This window comes from Hippopotamus amphibius, chromosome 11 (assembly GCF_030028045.1).
Source record: "Hippopotamus amphibius kiboko isolate mHipAmp2 chromosome 11, mHipAmp2.hap2, whole genome shotgun sequence".
NCBI lineage: Eukaryota > Metazoa > Chordata > Mammalia > Artiodactyla > Hippopotamidae > Hippopotamus > Hippopotamus amphibius.
Genome location: NC_080196.1, coordinates 107,936,147 through 107,957,424, shown reverse-complemented (window position 1 = coordinate 107,957,424; position 21,278 = coordinate 107,936,147). Strand labels below are relative to the sequence as shown.

Sequence of the window (21,278 nt, the reverse complement as noted above, 5' to 3'; positions counted from 1 at the left end):
GATTGGTTTGTTATGTTGACTGTTAAGCTTCCCCAATCCCCCATCCTGATTTTTTTTTAAACTCAGAAGTTCTGAAACCTTATTTGTCCTCTGCCACACTCAAGGAATACGATGCAAGTCTCCTTAGTCACTCAGAACTCAGAATGGAAGAGGAGTTTGGGGGTTCATCTCGCTAGTGGTCATATCAGAATAATGTTCTTGGGTTGAAAAGTTATTTTTAAAGTTCATCTGGAGTTATTTAGTTATGGGAGCCTGAAAGTTTCATTAGAAAGTAGTCTGATAAAATTTAGGAACTCATCATTTGCTTCTTTCATTTATCCAGTATTAATTAGCGTCTGACAAAATTTTTTCTGATTTTCTGATTGGCTATATGGTATAGTTAAAAAGGCCATGGATATTGAATTCAGTCTGACTTAAGTCCTAATTATAGTTCATTCTCTCACTAATGTTGCAGCCTTGGGAAAGTCACTTTAATCTCTGAAGTGTCATTAATAACACCTAGTTAATGTTACTGTTAGGATTAAAAGTGGTGTTGTCTAGGATACTCTCTTATCTTGAGTAAGCATTCCTTCCCTCCTGACACGTGTTTATTCTAGCCAGGCGTACCCCCCTCCTGCTCAGCACATAATCATTTGCATTTCTGTCTCTCTGTTTCTGCCCTTTGAACATTCACTGTCTGAAATGTCGTCCTCCCTTTTGCCAGGTCACGGTGCTTTCTCTTTCTTTCTGGGATGAGCACAGTCTAAACAGAAAGAAGCCTGCCTCGCTTCCCTTCCCTCGGTTGTGATTGCTCCTTTACTCTGCCCTTTGTAATAAGCAGCCGGGTGTGCGTTTGCTCTGTTTACATTTCTTTGTCATCTTTTCTGTTATGATGCTCACTATTAGGGTTGGAAGAGGAAACTGCCAGCTGATTGTCTTTCCTTCTTGAATGTTTCCTGCCTCAAAAATGGTCAAAATGGAGCTTTAGGAATATTCTTGCTTCTCCAGAGTCTGTTAAGAATCTGTTGTGACATTGATGGCACAGACGTATTAAAGGATCTTCTATGGCAAAGGCTTATATTTCCATCCCTATTCTTTATTTCTGACTTAAATTTTTTTTTCATTATTTTGGTTTTTGCTTTCTAAATCAGAACTTATTTCCTAGCAAATGGTTTTCCTTTTTCAAGTAGGGAGGTAACCACCAAGGTCTCTTGTTTGTTTTCCTTCTAAAAGGGCTTTATTATATTTTATTCTGCTTTTCATAGGTTTCATTAGATATTTTTCTCCAGAATTCTGTTTCCCACATGTATCTGAGGAGGTCTTTTCCTGTGTTCTGGAATATTGTAGGATAACTTTTTATAAACATTTATTTCCTTCATTTTGTAAAAATCCTTCTTCTTGAGTTCTAGTCATGGTTATATCCAAACTTTAAATTTTGATCTATTAGTCTTCGATAATAATTGTACTGATCGTCTGACGGGAGCTCCTCCTCTGTCCTTCGCAGCATCGCAGATGCTGCCCTCGTAGAGACGAGCGTCCAGGAGCTGCAGGGCCTGCTGCCCGCGCCACCTCCCGCTGAACACACTCAGGCTCAGGTAAGCGCCCGCGTCTCCCTCTCGCCTCCTGGCTCTGTGTGCATGTGTTTCCTCTTAAGTGCCAGAAATGTACATTCTGCTGAGGATATACTAAGCATAGGACAGGGATGAAAGTCTCTCAGGATATACGTGGTATGACAAGGTTATTTGAAATAGGTGACTTAATATTTTAATCTGAGGCGTTCTTTGGATGTTAGAAAAGAGCATTGGGGTTTGAAGACCTAGATTCTACTTCTGCTTCCATCATTAACCAGCTGGAAATGTTTAATCAAGGATCTGGGTATCTTTGAACACTGTATTAAAAGACGGGGACATTGTATAGCCCACCTTCCCCTTCTGTGTTTTAGGTTATTTCTGTCACTTCCACCTAAATTGAAGTTGTGAAAATACTTAGCGACAGCATTCTGTGTATATTCAAAACTCATGTTTGTTACCTCACAGACACGTAGTGTAGTTGTTGCTAATATAAATAGTGTCTTAAAATCAGGTTTTTAAGAAGGGCTACAAGATTTATAGGGGGTGATAGATAATTAAAGGTGGACCAGTATCTCTTGCTTTGTGATATCTTCTTTGAGCTTTCTGAATAAGGCAGACCCCCCCACTACAGGGTTGGGTAACATTGTACATTATCATCCAAACACTGTCCCAGTGCAATGTTTCCATTTGTGAGTGTGCTTATTTGCATAATGGCCATCGCCTCCGTTTTTCGGTCTCTCCATCCAACAGATCTTTATTGGGGGCCTACTGTGTACCAGGATCTTCCCTAAATGCATAAAGTAAAGACCCTTCCCCTCAAGTTGGGAGAGTAGATAGTGAGCAAATACATATATGCCTGTTGAAGTTTTAGACATCTAAGAAGAAAAACTAAAGCAGGAAGTGGTGTCAGAGCTGGGAGGGCAGCGTGGTCAGGAAGGGGCTTTCAGACAGTGACGTGTGGCCTGAGTAAGTGAGGAAGCTGGTCCTGTGGGCATAGCAGGGCCCCTGAGAGCTGGCCTATTCAAGAAGCAGTGTGGACAGCTGGAGCTGAATCCACAAGGCAGAGATGAGGCCAGAGGGCTCAGGGCTCCCTGAAGGCAGGGCTTGCTTGTTTCGTGCCCTGTGTCCTGAGTGCCGGGCACGGTGCCCTTCCCATGGCAGGTGCTCATTCAGTCCCTGTGGGAGGAATGAATACGAACAGGAACAGACCTTCACGGGTGCTTGTCTGTGTGAGTTTATGTAATCCTCACATCAATCACAAGAAGTACCGTCAGTGGCTCTGTTGTATGAGGGAAACGACTGGAGCCCAGGGTCGCCCCCACAGTAAGAGGCAGAGCCAGGACCCCAGCCCACGCAGGCCGATTCTAGAATCCACACGCTTACCGTTGCCCTGCCTGGTCCTGCGTCGGCTAAATGCTTCCTGCCTGTTTGTCCTTATATGAGGTCGTTCATTCATTCATTCCAGAGAAGTTTGGGCGCGTGTGCTCTGCCACGTCATGTTGTAGGCACTAGTGATGCGTCTGTGCACAACGCAGCACACACCCCGCCCACGTGACATCTTCATCCTCGGGGTGCAGGAGACAGACAAAACAGTAAATAAAGTTGAAGTATTTTATCAGATGGTGACGAATGATGTGAAAAAAATAAATGAGGATAGGTAAAAGAGGGGATAGGTTGCAGTTTTTCTGGTAGGGTGATCAGAAAAGGCCTTATGAAGGTGAGATTTGAGCAGAGACCTGGGAGGTGAGGAAACAGACTGTGGGTGATGGGGCAGGGTTTGTGGGCAGAGCTGCACGGTGAGCCTGCAGGCAGCCGAAGGTATAAGGGTACTGAAGCACAGGGTCGGTCAGTTGGTCTATTTTTTTTGAAGAAAGAGTTTCAAACGTAAAAAAGAGGTACTTTATGAACTACCACATCAGTAGCTGATTACATCTTCAGTATGGTAATTCACAAAAGAATCTTTGACAGGTCAGCTCTTCCCTCTAATGCTTCCTGCTGGCTCTCACCTCCCCTGGCTTATCTCTTCATGGTTACACCGTACCTGGAGAGGGCAGACTCACTATAACTTCAACAGTGTAGCATCAGAAGGCATCAAAAAGTACTTCACAGCAATAAGGAAATTAAATTTCACACACTGCTTGCATTTTACCCAATAGGAAAAGCGTAGAGCCACCTATACTTTTATGTAAAATATATCTACAGATTAGATAAAGGGAGTACCTTTCATCAAGAAAAGTAGGACAGCAGAACTGTTTGGAAATAGCCTGAGGCCATTTACCATAGAGGCACTTATGCCTCCACAAATGCCCGACGGTCCCTGACTCTCACAACAGCAGAATAAGGTGGGAGGGAAAACTGAGTGTGTGTATGTGCACATGTGTGTACAGAGAGAGGCTTCAGAATACCTCTGTGAAGCTCATTTATATGGGCTATCTCATTGCCTGGGAATAGTGGGCAAATGAGTCATCGCAGTTGGCTCTTTAATTATGACATGTCTAGAGAATTTTTTTTAAAGTACTTTTGCCGGTCAATACTTCTTATGGTGTTAGTATCAATGTTAGCAACATCAATGTTAGCAACATTCCAGAGATGGTTTTATTGATAATTTGGGGGAAGATTTAATTTTTCTTTTGTAACTAAGAATAGTATTTTATGCTGAAGGGTAGTTGAGGGCAAACCATCATTGAACATATTTGCATTTTATTTGTAGCAATAACTAGGCTATTAGGCTGGCTTCTCCCACCCCTCAGTTTTACACTTTGAAGAATATTTTATAATCTTTCTTTACAAAGTTGTAGATTTTATGGCTTTGGACTTCCTTTTTTGCTTCTTCCAGGATATTGATTCCACAATTTAGCTACGTGAAAAATATAAAGGCTTTCTTTCTCTAAATAGAATTCGGAATTTGGTTTTGGAAATATTGCTTTGTTTGGTATTATTATAGTTGATGGTGTTAATGTGGCCGTTAATGACATGCTTATGAGAAAAATAGTGTCTTGTCTGCTATGTATTCATTTTAGGTCTTTAAAAATTGTGATGAATATTTTATTACGTAAGTTAATTTTTACTAATTTATGTTACAAAGAAGTGACTTCCTGTAACGCATAGAGAAGTCAAATGCTTTATCACCAAGATGGGCTTTTCATATGATATGCTTTGTTTTACTTTATCTCCTTTTTTGAATAGGTGTCCTTTTTCCTAGAGTACCTGTCCTCTTTGTCCAGGCTTCTGCAGTCATGTTTATTGGTAGATCCTGACCTTGTGACTCAGGATGAGCTTCTGAAACCTCTTATCACAAACATCATCAGAGTTCTCACCATATGCACCAAAGATATATCAGGTAAGCTTTATTTTTTAATTTAGGAGGAAAGTAAATAATACTGAGGGAAAAAATCTTACTTTGCCCCAGGTATTCAGATCAAGGTCACATTTTGGGTGGTTCTTTGTCACTATTTTGGAAGGCTTTTATAATGTGTTTTATAGTTTGGATATTTTAAGTGGTTCCAGGAGACCGTTTGAGGTGAGTATGTAGTGTAATAAAGGCCCATTCCCCTGTGCTGTCATTGTAAATGAGGGTGAAGTTCTTTATGTAATGTTAGAAGGTACACTAAGTATTAGATAGTAATTATTCTTATAGTCTATGGCTAAATAGCAAGTATATGCAAGTCTAGAAAATAATATCAGAAATTTTCCTAAGGTCAGGAATTCTTAAAAAATATACTTTGATGAAATGTTGAACGAAGAGCTTAGTAGTGGAGAAAATTAAAATGACAAGGTTCTTTATCAAAATTAAGATATGATAGTTGTCTAAAGTAGTTTATCATGAGGTAACTGATCATTTGGTAACTCTCTCTGCCCATCACTTCATTCTTATTTACTGCTTTGAATTTATGGATTTGCAGGTTTCAGGTCTGGTAAGTGGAGTGGTTTACGATGCCCAGCAAAGCTAGTCCTCAGTGTCTCATCAGTACTAAGTCTTCCCAGTGCTAGAGGAGCAGTAATTACTTACATGCAAGTTTTACAAGTGATGTCTTAAGTTAATTAGGTTACACCATGCATTCTCCACAAGGGTGTTATCTCCCCCCAAGGAGCAAAAAGTGATTCTTGAGGGAAAGGGGTGGGGGAGAAATACTAGCTGTTAGAGTGGTTTGTGGCCCTCAAAAGCTTGCCTTTACTCAATAGAACCTTACTCCTAACTATTTAACTTCTCTTGTTGGGTTTTCTTGGGTCTCACTTGAGAAGCATCGACGTTGAGCTCATGGAACATCCACAAGGAATATGCAGGATCAGTGCTTGGACACTGTGGTGCAGACATGGCTGTGATGGGGTGCTTTTGATTGAAAGCTTGATCCCAAAGTCACGTGGCAACAGGTGGCCTGCAGGTTTTGGCTGCCACTGGCTGCCTTGTGGATGTTTTATTGAATTTCTCGCTTTGATTTGGGGCTTTGAGAATTAAATAAAAATGGTATATATGTTAATATTTAACTATATGAAAGTTATTTAACCCATAATTAATTATGCCAAGTGCTGGAAAGGAAAAATATCAACAATATCTCAATGTATATCTAGCAGGTGGTTAAGTTAAAAGTTATTTTCTTTTTTTTTTTTTTACATTTTTTTAATATAAATTTTTTTTTTGGTTTTATTTTTAGCTGCCTTGGGTCTTTGTTGCTGTGCACGGGCTTTCTCTAGCTGTGGAAGGCAGGGGCTACTCTTTGTCTTGGTGTGCAAGCTTCTCATTGCGGTGGCTTCTCTTCTAGAGCATGGGCTCTAGGTGCGCAGGCTTCAGTAGTTGCAGCACGTGGGCTCAATAGTTGTGGCGCACGGGCTTAGTTGCTCTGAGGCATGTGGGATCTTCCCTGACCAGGGCTTGAACCCACGTCCCCTGCGTTGGCAGGCAGATTCTTAACCACTGTGCCACCAGGGAAGCCCAAAAGTTATTTTCTCATATCTTTCAAACATTAAACATTCACTAAAATAATTTTTAAAAGATTAAAATTTTTTTCTGGAAAAATAACAGTTTTGAATGATTTTATAAAAAATTGATTATACTTATAGTATATAGTTATATGATTTGCTAATTTTCATATATAATTTTATATATCTTAATTTATGTGTAAATAAATTACATTAAAATTATTTAGCAAGCACAGTTATAAAGTTAAATGTGAATAACTAATTTTTAATTTAACTTTCAACTTAAACATTTTATTTGGCTGTCTTAAGCTTGTATTAAATAAAGCTAGTAAGCTTTATATTTACTCTTTTTATGTGTAAAGTACCAATATATGGATATTACATAAACAGATATACGGTATCTGTGAAATTAATATTTCATGGGGATTGTAATAAGGTGACATAGATCTAAAAAGACTTCTATTTTTAGAGCCGATAATGACAGAAAGGTTGAGAAACACCAGGGGTTGCTCCAATCCAAACTCCCTGGAAGATGCTCTTTCCCAGTGCCTCATGGGTGCTGAGAACACCAAGAGGGGAGCCCCTGGTTGCTTGGTAATGAGTTTGACAAAGTTGGCAGAAAACTGCTGGTGGTGTGGCCACAGAGGACGGTCGTAAGGTAGCCAGTGCCCTCCAGCTCCCATTTGTGTGGTAGAGAGACGGGAAAAGCTGTTCTTCCCCTGAGAACATAAGCAAACCTGCGGAATCCTCTTTTGTGTCATAGTCTGCTTTGGGGGGAACACTTTTCTGCTCTTTAAAGAGATTTCTTTTCTTTACTGCTATGACCTTGGACACAAAGCTGCTCGAGGGGATAAAGAAGAGAGGAGAAGCTTCACTTTTATAGAAGTAGCACAGCAATGCCATGTTTTTACGAAGTGCCCCACATGTACTTCTGAGGCTATGGCTTAACGTTCAGTTTGCCAATTTCTGCTTATTGTTGACTATGCTTTAATAAGAGGAGGGTGTGTGCATGTGTCTTCATTTATCTGTAGGAGGGTGGGTAGAAGAGAGATCTTTAAGAAGCAATGAAAAAGAGCAATTAATGGAAATAAATTTCGGATCATGCTGAATTACGTCTCCATTTGACGAGTACATACCTCTATTTTAAGTGTAATGAAGTGTCTTGGTGAGTTTTGTGTTTTAAAAGGCTGTTTTTCTTTTTTGTATTAACAACTTGAAATGTTTTGATTAATTTTATAGATGCAGAGTTAATTTTGGCTTTTTATCAGACATGGACACATTTATTTAACCTTCTGGTCACACTCCTGAGGAAAGCTGGCCCTGCCTCTTTCCCGTCTGTTACGATGGGTCTGGCCAGGTACTGGGCGGCAGTGATCGGTAAGAAGATAGTCTTGCTGGGCTTGGGGTTGTTCTGCTAATAAAAATTAAGATAATCCCTTTTTTATGATTTTATACATAATTTACATGTATTCTCTAAAATTAAGTAATTATGGCATGGTATATGAAAGAGGAACAAGGTACTTGGTTCGAGAAATTTGCAGTGCTCTTGAAGAGCTCAAAAATGAATTAAAAAAAAAAAACATATTTCAAGGTACCATAAAAATAAGTAAGAAAAGCCTAGGGCATTATGAAGACACATATGAGGTGATTATCAAACAATGAGATAGGTTTTCTTCTGTTGGTGTAGAAACCCATTTTTTTTCTCACACATATGCATTGTGAATGGGTAAAACTGCATGTATAATATTCTGCTTACATGATAACTTGGAAAGTTATAATAAAAATAGTGTCTTGAGACACAATGATTTTCTGATAGCCAAGGGTATTCTGTAGTTAATTATTTTTGTAAGATGTTTTCCATATGATTGTTGCCTACTAGAATAAACACATGATTATTTTTTAAATTACTACTGCCTTCAGTTTTTCGTAAAAGTCTCTCCTAAATTTTAGCTTATTTTAGCAAGAGCCTTTTTTAATGTAAATGTATATAAAAAACATTGTTACCTTTTGGAAATAACCAGTTAAAATGTTTTCAAAGTTGAGTTCTTTTAAGTTTCCAAGTTACCACTAATTCAATTGACTTATTTTTTCACATTTTATCATTTGGTCATTCTGTAAACTTACATGTATGATACATTTTGTCACCAGAGTGGTAGTTTTGAAGAAGGGTTATGGGGAAAGTATCCAGAGTACAGTTACATTAACTATTTTTTAAGGTTAGCACTGAAATAAAAATTAAGTCAAAAAAACGCTAGACACTTTTTGGGTCCCGGTAGACCCCAGACAGGTCTATACTCATTTATGTATAATCCTCTTATTTTAGATCTAGCAGATATTGTGTATGTGTGTGCATGTGTGTGTGTGTGTACACACACACTTACACATTCATATAAAAAAGAACCTGTATGAAAAGAACGAAATGAAAATTAGATTCCTTCAGCAGCAGCTTTTCTTAGTACTGTTTAACTTACTTTTCAGCACTGCAGTTGTTTGTGTGCTAATAAGCTTTACTTCATTAGAAATAGAAAAGCTATAAACTTTATTACTCAAGTATATCTGATTAACTTCTTTAATTTTGAAGAAGTTTTCAGTCATTTACAATGCAATTATTCTCTTTCAGATATGATCTGCAAATGTGTGGGTTTGTCTTCCACATGCCCCACTCTGTGTACTGCCAGCCTGCAATTCCTTTCTATTCTCTTGACTGAAGAAGCAAAAAGGCATCTCCAGGAAAAGGATAAAACAAGTTTATGCCACAGTCCAACAATGGCTTCACTTCTTGATGAAACCCAGGAACATCAGAAATCTCTAGAACAACTTAATGAAAGAATTCTTCAGGTATGTGATTTCCTGCTTTTTCAAAATTTCGTTTAGTTTTTAAATGAATTGACTTTCAGTCTTGGTCTTGTAAGAATTTTTTTTCAACCACTTGAATTAAAAAATATTGCTCATTATGACCATTTAAATAATAGAAAAGTATATAAAGTTAAATTAAGCATCTCCTCTCCATTCTTACTCCTCTGATGCTGACCGGTTTCTTTAATGAACATGATGTAAAAATTCAAAATGAAATGTTAGTAATTTAAATCCAGCCGTTCATCAGAGTAGTTTGCCAGATCATGACCAGAATGGACGTTTCAGGAATGCAGGGATAATTCACAGTTTATTGCCTCTTTCAAGACATGCTTACATCTTTGAAAATATTTTTACCTAGAATGGCATTTGGCTTGTATAAATCAACTATAAATTTAAGGTGGTTATGCCCATGGAGGTAGGTAGACTTGGTTGGCACATTTGTGAGAAAATGCCCCCTCAAACCGTGCTGCCTATTTTATCTTGTAAGCTTATTTTTTGCAATCCTAAAATATGAACTAAGAATTTTGTTCTAAAGTCACTAAAGTATTGTTATTTTATAAATAGATTAACAATGAAAAAAAAACTGAAAGTGTTTCCTAAGTTGCACAGTTGTTTTTTACAGATAGGAATATTTCTAGATTTATCAGTATTAAGAATCCTTTTTAATAACCATATGGTTTTAAATCAACTATACTCCAATAAAATGAAAATTTAAAAAAATCACATGGTTTTATGATTTGTGTCTTCTCACTGAAAGTGGTGGGTGGGCACATTGAAGGGTTTGCTTCTGCTTCCTGGGCTGCCAGCCGCGTTTCACAGACAGAACGTTGTTCCTTCTGCCTGCTCGTTACTGTCCCTTTGCTGCCTAGGATTTGGGGATTTTTGCCTCTTTTACGCCTATGAGGGTCGTGGTCATGCAGATCTTTTGGGTACGACTGCTTGTGTGGTGTTGATTTTCTTGGGGTGCAGAGGAGGCAGAGGCGAGGGCAGCTCCCTGGTCCAGCCCATACTGCCTGTGGAGGGGCTCACGGGCTCCTCAGAGGACTTCTGCTCCCTCGTCCAACAGACGCTAGTTGTCTTCAGAGCACCGATAAGGGGCATGGTAAGGGGCTCCCGGACACTTTCTCCTCTGTCTCAGCAGCTCCTTCAGAAGCTGGATCTCTAGGGGACAAGGTCCTCAAAGCATTTCTCCAAGTCACTTATTTTTGGGAGGCCACAGCTTCCCTGTAGCTACTCCTTCACTCATTCCACTCAGTTTTTCTTAGTTTAGAACCAAAACTGGACACTGTTCTAATTATCTCAGTCATCATCACAACAATAAGCTTTATTCCACCAGTGATTGAGTCTGATTTTGCACTTTAAAGAATACAGTTGGCTCTCTGTACCTGTGGGTTCTGCCTCCGTGGATTCAACCAATTGTAGATCGAAAATATTTAAAAAAAATTTTTTTAGAAAATTCCAAAAAGCAGAACTTGAGTTTGCTGCACACCCAGCAGCTATTTCCATAACATTTACATTGTATTAAGTCTTATAAGTAATCTAGAGATGATTTAAAGTGTCCGTGTGGGAGGATGTGCATAGGTTATGCGCAGATACTTCGCCATTTTATATAAGGGACCTGACCATCTGCAGATTTTGATATTCACAGGCATCTGGGAACCAATTCTCTGTGGATACCGAAGGACAATTGTGTTATAAGCAGGAAACTAAAATTTACACCTTTACTGAAGTTCTCCCCCAGCCCCGGTCAAAAAACATTACTAATTTCCCAGCTTTGGCTTTGGCAGGACACTTTTCTCCTGGGGAAGGGGCCTTTGCTCTTGTCAACATGTTTTCCTTCTCAGGGAAACAGGGTGTCTCAGTGATTTTCCTAGTGATTAGCTAATTTTCCTCTCCATTTCTTCCACATTACACAAGATACAAGATCTGCGTGGACATGGTTATGATAACCAGTCATTTAAACTATGTTTCCTTCTTGTTCATGTAAACAGTAGGACGTGAATATGTGACTTTTGTTAGAAGGGCACAGAAATTAAGACAAAGCAGAGAAAGGAATTGTACCGATGTCAATCTATGAGGAAATGTATGCCTGACATAAGATGGGGCATTTAGTAATGAACTTGTTAAACTACAGATACTATGTTTTCTTTCCTCTGCCCTATATACAGATGATATGTGAATTAACATACTGTTAGAATGCATTAAGCAGCAGCACATTATAATAAATAATATATGTTTCTTAATATATATCCATGTGGACCTTGAATTGTGCCGGGTGTTATATAGGCTTTAAATTATCAGAAAAAATAGTATTCTAAAATTACTCTTCAAAGGCATATTTAAATTCTCTGTGAAACTGTGCTCAAACAATATTAGATGTGTGACCTTAGGCATATCACTTAACCTCTTCTGATTCGGTTCTTCAAGTGCAAAATGGGAGGATTGTATTATATTATTGCTAAGTTTCAGCTGGCTCTAAAATTCTCTGTCTTCTAATAAATTATTATATTGTTTGTAACTTCAATTAAAATGTCTTCACATAGAATCTTTTATAACAGCCGCTTTACAGCAGTATCCTACAAATGATACATATTGAAAGTTTGCATTTGGTACTTATCTCTTAAATCATGTATGTTTATTTTTTCATAATTTTTGTAATTCTCTTCTGAGGTGGTTTCAGGTTCTAAAACTTTTAGCTGTCTTTTGACCATAAAATATTGAACACATTTGACTGAATGGAGATTTTGCCTTCCCTAGTGGGATACTCAGTGTAGTGTGTTTCATTTGCAAATACATATAGATAACAGGATTAGTAAAAACTGTCTCTATGACAGGTTTTGTCTGTAACTGATATGTTGAATTCTTTTTACTCCTTTTATTTGATCTGATATACTAAGGATAGTAATGCAAGGAAATGGCAAACTCTTATGTCACTTTTCAGGAGGTAGGTTTTGCACTACTGCTTTAGTGAGTGGTAAAATTCAACAGTAAATCTGTTGGAGAGAAGACTTGTTCTATATCTGAGATACCACTCTGTTAGCGAATGTTCACTGTAATTAAAAAGGCTCTTCTTTACTTTAGTACCTTGTGGAAAGAAAGCAGAAAGTCCAGATCACCTAGTATATGGAAGGAATTATATCTAAAAACCGTGTTACAGTTAAACAAATTACATTGAGTCCTCTTATTTTCCTTCCATCTATGGTTTCTTGCTCTGAATCCTCTTGGTTTATTTTCCATCTTTTGTGTGTCTGTGTCATTCAGTAGCCAGTTTTCTGTCATCTCATCTGTCAGACTTGGAATCTTAGCCTCCCCTCCTGCCTCTGCTCCTCACCCTCACAGGGTGTCCTGCTCTGATGCTCACAACTCCTTGTCAGTCTGCAGGAAGAGCTAAGTGGGAAATGAAATTAAATCCTGGGCTCTGACCTTCAGTCTGTGTTGAAAAGTATGTGGATTTACTATAGATTAGTTCTCTATTTTTTTTTTTTTTTTTAGTTTTGGGTTATCATACCAGTTTTACCACCTGCACATTTTAGAGTACCAGTTTTATAAGTTTTTTTTTACCCAAAGTAGGGAACTTCTGGCTTCTTCTCTCATTTCCCTCTTCTCGGAGGTGACTGCTTGTACCTCTTTTAGCTTATTATTTTATAGTTTCCCTTCCGTGTCTCTAAATAACATGCTTGTATTTCTTTTTCTTGATTATTCAGTTTTGGACACTGTTGATTTTCTAGTGTGGAAAACGAGACTTTTAACTCTCTTTCCACGTCCCACCCACCTACTCAACCACAGTGGGTTCCCTTCTCATTCCCCAGGTATTATATATCTTCACGTTGACTAGGATTAGGCAGGGTGTACTGTTAAATCTGTGAAAACGTTGTACACAATTGAACCGTATTGCAATGTTCACCTTTCTTTTCCTTCACAGCTTTGTTTTTCTTTAGAGGTAATTGTATTATTTTTCATTTGGTGAGTTTTCTCTTATCACTGGAAAGCTCCATGTTCTTTGCCAGCTGTTGAATGTCCTTCTAGTATATTCAGAAATGTAGAACTTACATCAGCTTCATTTTCCAGAAGAAATCACTCCCGATTCCTTCTGACCTCTTGGTGCCCAGTGTCATGTTAGGATCTCCATTCACCTCCTTTCTGGGGAATCTCTTCACCTTTTTTGCCCTTTCCTGTGCCCTCCTTTCCTTGTTTGCACCGTCCTTCTGGTAGAGTCCCTATTCCAGCAGCTTCCAGAGAAAAGGCCCATAGGAGTCTCTTTTGAAATCTAGCCACTCTTCCATTAAGTTTATAGTTTGGTCAAGTGAGAATCCTAGACTGGAAATCATTCAGTTTAGAATATAAAAAGCATTGTTTATTCCCTTTAACTTCTCATGTTACTGTAGAGAATTCTGAAATCATTACAATTCCTGGTATCTCTCTCCTGGAAGTTTTAACAGTTTTTTTTGTCCCTAATATTCTGCATTTTCCTGATGAAGTACCTTGGAGTGGGTCTCTTTTTTTACTGTTGTGCTGGGCTTTCTCAGGGGTTCTTTTCATCTGTAAACTCCTGTTTTTTAATTATTTCATTGACACTTTGTAAGCTCTGTGTGTTTGGAACTTTTATTATGTTTTTTTCTTCTTACATAATCTCTCTTCTCTTCTTTTTCCTCTCATTATTTTGTTTTCTATTCCCTGGTGAGGTGGCTTTTGTCAAGTGTCTGGTAGTCTTGGTTGTCTGTTATATTTAAAACTGGGAGACGTAAAGCAGGAGGCCCTGAACATGTGAGTGGAGCTGGTCAGCTGCAGGCTGTGTGCGAGGGGTCCGGCTGGATCGTTTTGTGACTCCGTCTCCTTGAGCTTGTCGTATTCCTGAGAGAAAAATCTTCCGACCTCTTGCCTGGGGCTGAAAACCCAACTGCCAACTGTTTTGCAGCAAAGTTGGAGAGAGCTGGGGCCTTAGAATTTAATTTGAACAGTTTCACATAATCCTTCCTGTTTTCAGTAGAACACCCTCACCCACACAAGTGCCTAATCTCTGCCAGTTTAGAATCCTTCTAACTCATCTTCTCCAGAGACCAAACCTCCAGTTTTTTTTATAAGGACTGGGGAGGAAGTTCTGTGCTTGGCTGCACAGAGCTTGGTAAGTGGTGAGAAGAATCTGGTCATGTCACTGCTTCTCAGAGATTTTTCAGTTTCTCCTTCACTCTCGCTTCCTCAGCCGTTGGCAGTTCAGTGATTGGACTAGGGGATATTCAGTTTTTCTCACTCACCACTTAGAATCTAGATTCTCAAGCCTGTGAATGCATTTGCCATTCATCCATCGACTTTCTAGTTTCCAAACTTGCACACACGTGTGTGTGTTTAATCCCGTTTGTCATTTTAATGAGATTTCACGAGGGAGTAAAAGACATCTGTGTGCACAACTGTTTCCCTAGAAGTATTACCTCCTTTTTTCCCCTCCTTGCTGCAGATAGTAGATGAGTGGCATTCCTCAGTGAGCTCAATTTGGTTTTTCTCAAATCACTAATACATGCAAGTTCAATTAAGATGTGTATATGAAGGCAATTTTCCTATTAATGGTGAAGATTAAGTTTATGGACCACTTGGGATCCTCATAGTAATGACTGTGCTCCGTAGACATGCATCATCCTGTAGCACTTCACTGCCTTTTAGCCCCTCCTCATGGCCACACTCAGCATGATCTTTATCAAGCATCCCTGGCCTGACCACTTAATATCTAATCCATTGGCCAGACAGGGACCTGCCTGGTTTGGGGCAGCAGCCTAAGTGAGCTAAATAAGATGGAATCACTGCCCCTGGTGGGAGGGCTGAGAGGCCCCCACTGTACCCTGCAGGCTCCTGCAGTGTCATGATGCCAAATGTAGGCCGGGCAGGAGTTGTAAGTAGAGTTGCATCTATGTGATTATGCTGTACTATATTTTAAGTAAAATCATGTCATTTAAGCTTTATTTTAATAATGGTACTATAAAGCTGGATCATTCTGAAAATTACTGGTAGAAGGAAAAGTTATGAATTTGAATGATATCTAATATTTATAAACCAAATGAGGAACTTCTAGATTCTTGAACTTACGGACCCCTTGAGCTTGTAATGAAAATGTATTCATATAGTCACATAAGAATCTTACCACGAAAAATTCACCTGAATCTAGTCAGCTCTTTAGAGCTAAAACGCCCAGTAAATGGGAAATAATAGAGGAGAGAAGACAAATTAAAATCATTGTAAGGAAGCAAACAGACTGTTCTGTAACGTGAGCCATTCTGTAGGATGACTGACTGTGATATATTCAACATCTCAACAACAACAGTGAAAAACCCTGGTGGGTGGGGTGGGGTAGGGGGCATGAAGGCAGGTGATCCTGGGAGATATAATGTGCAGATAGTGAAGGCTCCATTGGATCCTAATTCCAATAGGCCAACTGTGAGAAGATATTTTTGAGACAAAAGAAAAAATCTGCATTTTGACTGCATATCAGCTGATACCAAGAAAGTATTGGTAAGTAGTTTAGGCATGCTAACAGCCTTATGGTTATGTATACTGGAGTATGTCATTTTATAATATTATAACATCTATTATTTACTTTAAATACTTCAGCCAAAAATGTTTTAAAAGAGTTTAAGAGTTTTTTATCCTGTTTTCTCTACTCTTACATATATTTGATTTTTAACTCATAAATTCAAATGTATAAAGGAAATATACCAAAATATTAGTATTTTCAAAATTACAAGTGATTTTTTCATTTATTTGAGAGTCAAAAAATTAATTTTTTTTGAAAAACGTCATATGACAGGTTAATGTTACTATAGAAATGAAAGATGGAAAGAACCAAATCACCTGAGGTACAGGGGTACATTGAGTAGAAATCAAGGGAGGGGAATGTGTCTCAAGAAGAAGACAGGAGGAATTTGAGGACAGTTCTCCAATTATGCAGTTTTCCAAGGGCCCTTTTAAATAAATTACACGTGTACATATATTCCGTGGTGAATTTGATTAAGTGCATAAACTTGCTGTGTGCTAATACTAAATGTAGCTTTTTTCTTTAGATGATAAGTCTTTGATTTTTGGCCTTTTCCATATTATAAATTTCTTATTCAGTCTTATCCACACAGGGCATTCTCAAATCTTAATAATGTATCAAATTCCAGTGAATTCCATGGAATAGTTGAAAACTAACAATAGTTTTTAAATAAAACACATCTTTTATTCACATCCATTTTGCTCCAGCTTAAGTTTTCCTTGAAGGCAGTTTGACATGTGTTCTTTGCAGTGTTATGAAGGGAAATCCTCCAAAGATGTCCTGAAAAGAGTCGCTGCGAACGCACTGGTGTCACTTCTGGCTGTCAGCAGAAGAGCACAGAGACACGCTCTGAAGGGTGAGCCACCTGACACATCGGCTGTCTCTATGGCATGCTTTCAATTGATATATTTTACTGCCTGTTCATTTTAATTTTCTTTGGACTCAAAGTATAAAGAATTAAAAAGTCTTAGTTTCACTAAAAAAAAAGTGTTTTTTCCCCATACAGAAACATAGTAAATATGCAGTACTTTTAAAATTTTTTTTTATTTTTTATAAATTTATTTATTTATTTTATTGGCTGTGTTGGGTCTTTGTTGCTGCACACAGGCTTTCTCTAGTTGCGGCGAGTGGGGGCTACTCTTCATTGTGGTGCACAGGCTCCTCATTGTGGTGGCCTCTTGTTGCAGAGCATGGGCTCTAGGTGCGTGGGCTTCAGTAGTTGTGGCACACGGGCTCAATAGTTGTCGCTCACAGGCTTTAGAGCACAGGCTCAATAGTTGTGGCTCATGGGCTTAGTTGCTCCGCAGCATGTGGTATCTTCCTGGGGCAGGGATCAAACCCGTGTCCCCTGCATTGGCAGGTGGATTCTTACCCGCTTCTCCACCTAGGAAGTCCTGCATTACTTTTAAAATAAGAAGATTACATACGTAGATTATTTTTTGTATAATGATTCTTAGTCTAGAGAATCTATATCTAATTATTAGAGAAGCTTTTAAAAGTAGCACATAACTCAATTTCATAATGATTACCTATTAACCACAAGCACATGTTGCACACGTGAAGAAAACACGTAGTTTTGATAGTACTAACATCCTCATTAAATGACCCTATGTTTTCATGTAAATTTTGCCTTTAGAGTGTCGTAATTTCTCCTCTGGAATCAGGGAACACAGGTCTCAGAGACGGAAGAGAACTGAGCAGCAACATCAAGCCCACTGACTTGAGTTGTGACTTTGCTACTGAAACAAACCCTGCATGCCTTCAACGTATCTGAGATGTGGGTGGGGTCGTACTAAGTTGAAAGCAAGTGGGCTTTAGCATTTTAGTCCTCTTATGTTTTCATCCTCTCATTCATTAATGTCTCACTGAAAATGTGAAAAAGAATTCGGTCAGAAACAGAAAATGTTATTATTTTGAGAATTTGATTGTTATATGTAGTTTTAACTTTTTTGGAAATGCAATATCCTTTTGATTGTTTTGGATTTTGTCTCTCAGCACATCTAATAGACAGCTGCGTGGAGCAGCTGAAGCACATTCACGCACAGCTGAACCTGGACTCCCTGAGGCCTGGGAGGGCAGCACTGAAGAAAAAGGTGACCGAATTCCCACATGCTGGGAGGCAGGAATGGCCACACGTAGAGACCGTCTCTCCAGTGTCCTTGTGCTTATAAATGACCCCAGTGTTTGGTTGAAATGAGTGTTTGTTTTAGAAGAAAGGTAGAGCCAGATAAATTAATGGGATTTCTACTTTAGCAGGTTTGTGTTCGGGGTCTGTGTGTGTGTGTGTGTGTGTGTGTGTGTGTGTCTTAGTTCTCACTTGAAGATATTTTAATGAGGTTTATATGTTATATGTTGTTATGTATACATTTTTATAGGAAAATCTTTCTCTCATCGGTTCCCTAGGAATGGGATGACTTACTGAGTGTTTTCTGTACGGCGGGCACTATTCTAAAGGTTTCATATTTATTACCCGCTGCGTGCTCATGACCACACAGTCACATAACTAGTAATGGACAAAGCCAGTGTTTGCCCTGTCTGGGTGATTTGCAGAGCTGGTATTCTTAATCTCTGTTTATCTCCTTCCATGACTTCTGAGTGTCTCTTTTAAGCACTGAGTCTGTTGAACTCATGTTCAAACTGCATGTTCATTGTAAATTTGAAATAACACAGGTTTTTAAAAAAATTATATTTTATATTGTGATAGCATTAGTTTATAACGTTGTGTTTCATGTGTACAATAGCATATTTCTGCTTCTGTATACACTACACCATGCTCATCACCAGAAATTTAGTTCCATCTGTCACCGTGCAGTTGACTCACTTTGCCCCTTTTGCCATCCCCCTCATCCCGTCCCTTTTTTGGTAACCACTGCTCTGGTCTCTGTATCCACGTGTTTGTTTTTGTTTGATTTGGTTTGTTCATTTATTTGGGGTTTTTGGGTTTTGTTTGTTTTTTATATTCCACCTATGAATGTAATCAGACAACATTTGTCTTTCTCTGTCTGACTTGTTCAACTTAGCGTAATACCCTTAAGGTCCATCTGTGTTGTTGCAAATGGCAAGATTTTTGTGTGTGTGGCTGAGTAATATTCCATTGTATATATACACCACATTTTTTAAAAATCCATTCATCTGTCAGTGGTCACTTAGATTGTTTCCATATCTGAGCTACTGGAAATAGCAGTTTTTATAATAATAGCAATGGTTAAAAATAATATCTGTGGTTAAAAAGATCTGCCACACAGGCTTATTGAGAAAACGAAAACGTGTGTGTGTTTATAAGTATAGATATAATATATATAGATAGATCAATCTAAGACCATTATTGCAGCGGTCTATGTAATAACTAGTCTCTACTGCATTGGATAAGAAACCAAGAAAAAGCCTTATTTGATAATTTCATTGATCCAGGGGCTTATATGTTTGTCAGTTTCTTTTCTTGCCTTTTTTCCTCTCATGCAAAGGCCCTTTACTTCATCATTGAGAAGGGCAGCCAACACCTAATATGATTGAAAACCAGTCAGTACCTGTTTCACTTTATTGTGATGAAACACGGAGCTTATTATATATATCAGTTCCTCCGTGCTTGATAGAACAGAAATAGCTTTTTCGTGGTGGATGCGCTTCTCGAGATATGGTCATCTTTCAGAGATCATTAGCCTGTCGGCCCCCTCAAAGCTGTGGTGGTCGGGCACAGCAAGAGCATGGCTGTGTTGTAGTGTGACCCAGGGGAGGAGGGGTTACTGTATGTAAAAGTGGAACATGCCATTGTCGCTCACGTTGTCCAACTGCTTTTTATTTAAACAGGAGGATGGTTTTGTTAACGAGTTAAGCGTTGCCATGCAGCTCCTAAGAAACTGTCTTTATCAAAATGAAGAATGTAAAGTAAGTAGAGCTTCTTTTCGAAATTTTGATAGCAGTGCTGTTATTAAACAGTTTAAACTTTATGTGAGATAATTAGGGAAAATGAAAACCCTGAATTATTTTTACATGCACAATTGATTGGTCTATAAGCTCAGTGCTGATCCTCAGAGACGGGCGCATCTAATCTTATTGTTATTCTTCAGCCCCGATGACATTTCTTATTCATGTCAGCGTTTTAACTTTATCACTGAAACTTTGACTTCAGGCAGCTAAAACAAACTTGAGCCTCTTTTTTTCTACTGTTAGTCATTTCAGTTGTTTTTTTAACTAAGATGGAATGAATGGCTGTGTATGTCTTTTAAAGCAGGATTTTTTCAAAGGCGATTGTTAGACAACTGTCCGAGGGGAGGTGTCTGTATCCCTAGGAAAGAAGACGAGTGTGTCTCCTGCTTCAGAGGAGACATCACTTACGCTGTTGCTGAGTGTGGGCCTGTTGACGTCGGGGAGATTCTTCACTCCCAGCTCTGCCGGCTCCCAGTGCCCCCACCGCAGCCCCTGTGCCGGTGACGTTGAGATGTTTTGCTCTGTCTGTGAGCGTTGACGCTGACATTGTAACACAGCTGTTGGTGCTGTTAAACACAACATGGTGTCCGAGCACTTTGATTTGCTTGGTCATGGTGATACGACACTTGGAGAACTAGCTTCCACACAGAACACTGTGGAAAATGAATAAGGTGAAGATAAAGTACAGAATCTAGAAAATGAGCATCTTGAACACATAGTCCTTAAATTGTATAAAATAATTTGTTCGTCACATGACTAAGAATTTACATTTCAAAGCAATTTGATGGGAATTAAGTATTGATATATTTCATTAAAATTCCCAATGTAGAAACTTTTTACTCCAAATAGAGGTGTCATTTACTAAATCCATTAGTGTCCTCGTGACTGCCTGCAGTTAGTAGTCATCCGTGACACCTCACTCAGGCAACACTCCCGCACCCTTTCCAGGTAGGATCTGCCTGTGGATTTAAGAGATGCTCGCCTGGGCGCTGGGTATGTGTAGTGTCCACAACTGTAACACACTAGCCAGTTGTGAAAGTATAATCTCTCAATAAGTCAAAGCGTTTCTGCATTTCCAAGTTGTTTAATAAGGAATAAATCCAAAGAAGGATATTTAGATTACTCTTGAGGATAAACATAGTTCTGTGGGGCAAAGATTCTTAATTTCTTTTCCTGTTCCAGCTTACCCAAGGTGTGTGACACACTCCCATTACTAATTGTTGGTCACTCTTGTGGTGATTCACCTGGTCACCTGCATCCACCCCACCCCGGTGTCTCTGTGTGTGACGCTGAGGAGTTTTCATCCTGGGAAGATCACAGGGGCTGTGAGGTAGATGGATTCAACAGTGGGCAGGGTTAGAGTTGGGGGTCTGTGCTGGTCAGGCAAGAGGTGACGAGACCTTACTCGGGGCAGGGAGAGGGGAAGGAGCGGGGAGCAAATGTGAGATACTGAGGGGGAAGAAGACAGACGTAGAACGACTTCCAGGCTCAAGTTTAACTCAGGCGTG

The 21,278-nt window shown here is 39.0% G+C and overlaps 1 protein-coding gene across 9 annotated transcripts in view; it reads left to right on the top strand.

The window, feature by feature from the left end:
* Positions 1-21,278, top strand: part of RTTN (rotatin) — a 139,093-nt gene that overhangs the window by 102,349 nt on the left and 15,466 nt on the right. For 8 of the 9 annotated variants that reach the window (XM_057700124.1, XM_057700127.1, XM_057700128.1 and 5 more), the window contains 7 exons: positions 1,484-1,574; positions 4,737-4,890; positions 7,707-7,844; positions 9,088-9,305; positions 16,594-16,699; positions 17,839-17,936; positions 19,651-19,728. In XM_057700124.1, coding sequence (XP_057556107.1) covers positions 1,484-1,574; positions 4,737-4,890; positions 7,707-7,844; positions 9,088-9,305; positions 16,594-16,699; positions 17,839-17,936; positions 19,651-19,728 — 883 coding nt within the window. Of the gene's footprint in view, positions 1-1,483; positions 1,575-4,736; positions 4,891-7,706; positions 7,845-9,087; positions 9,306-16,593; positions 16,700-17,838; positions 17,937-19,650; positions 19,729-20,132; positions 20,437-21,278 lie in introns of those variants that run through there. The other variant, XM_057700131.1, reaches the window with a different exon arrangement.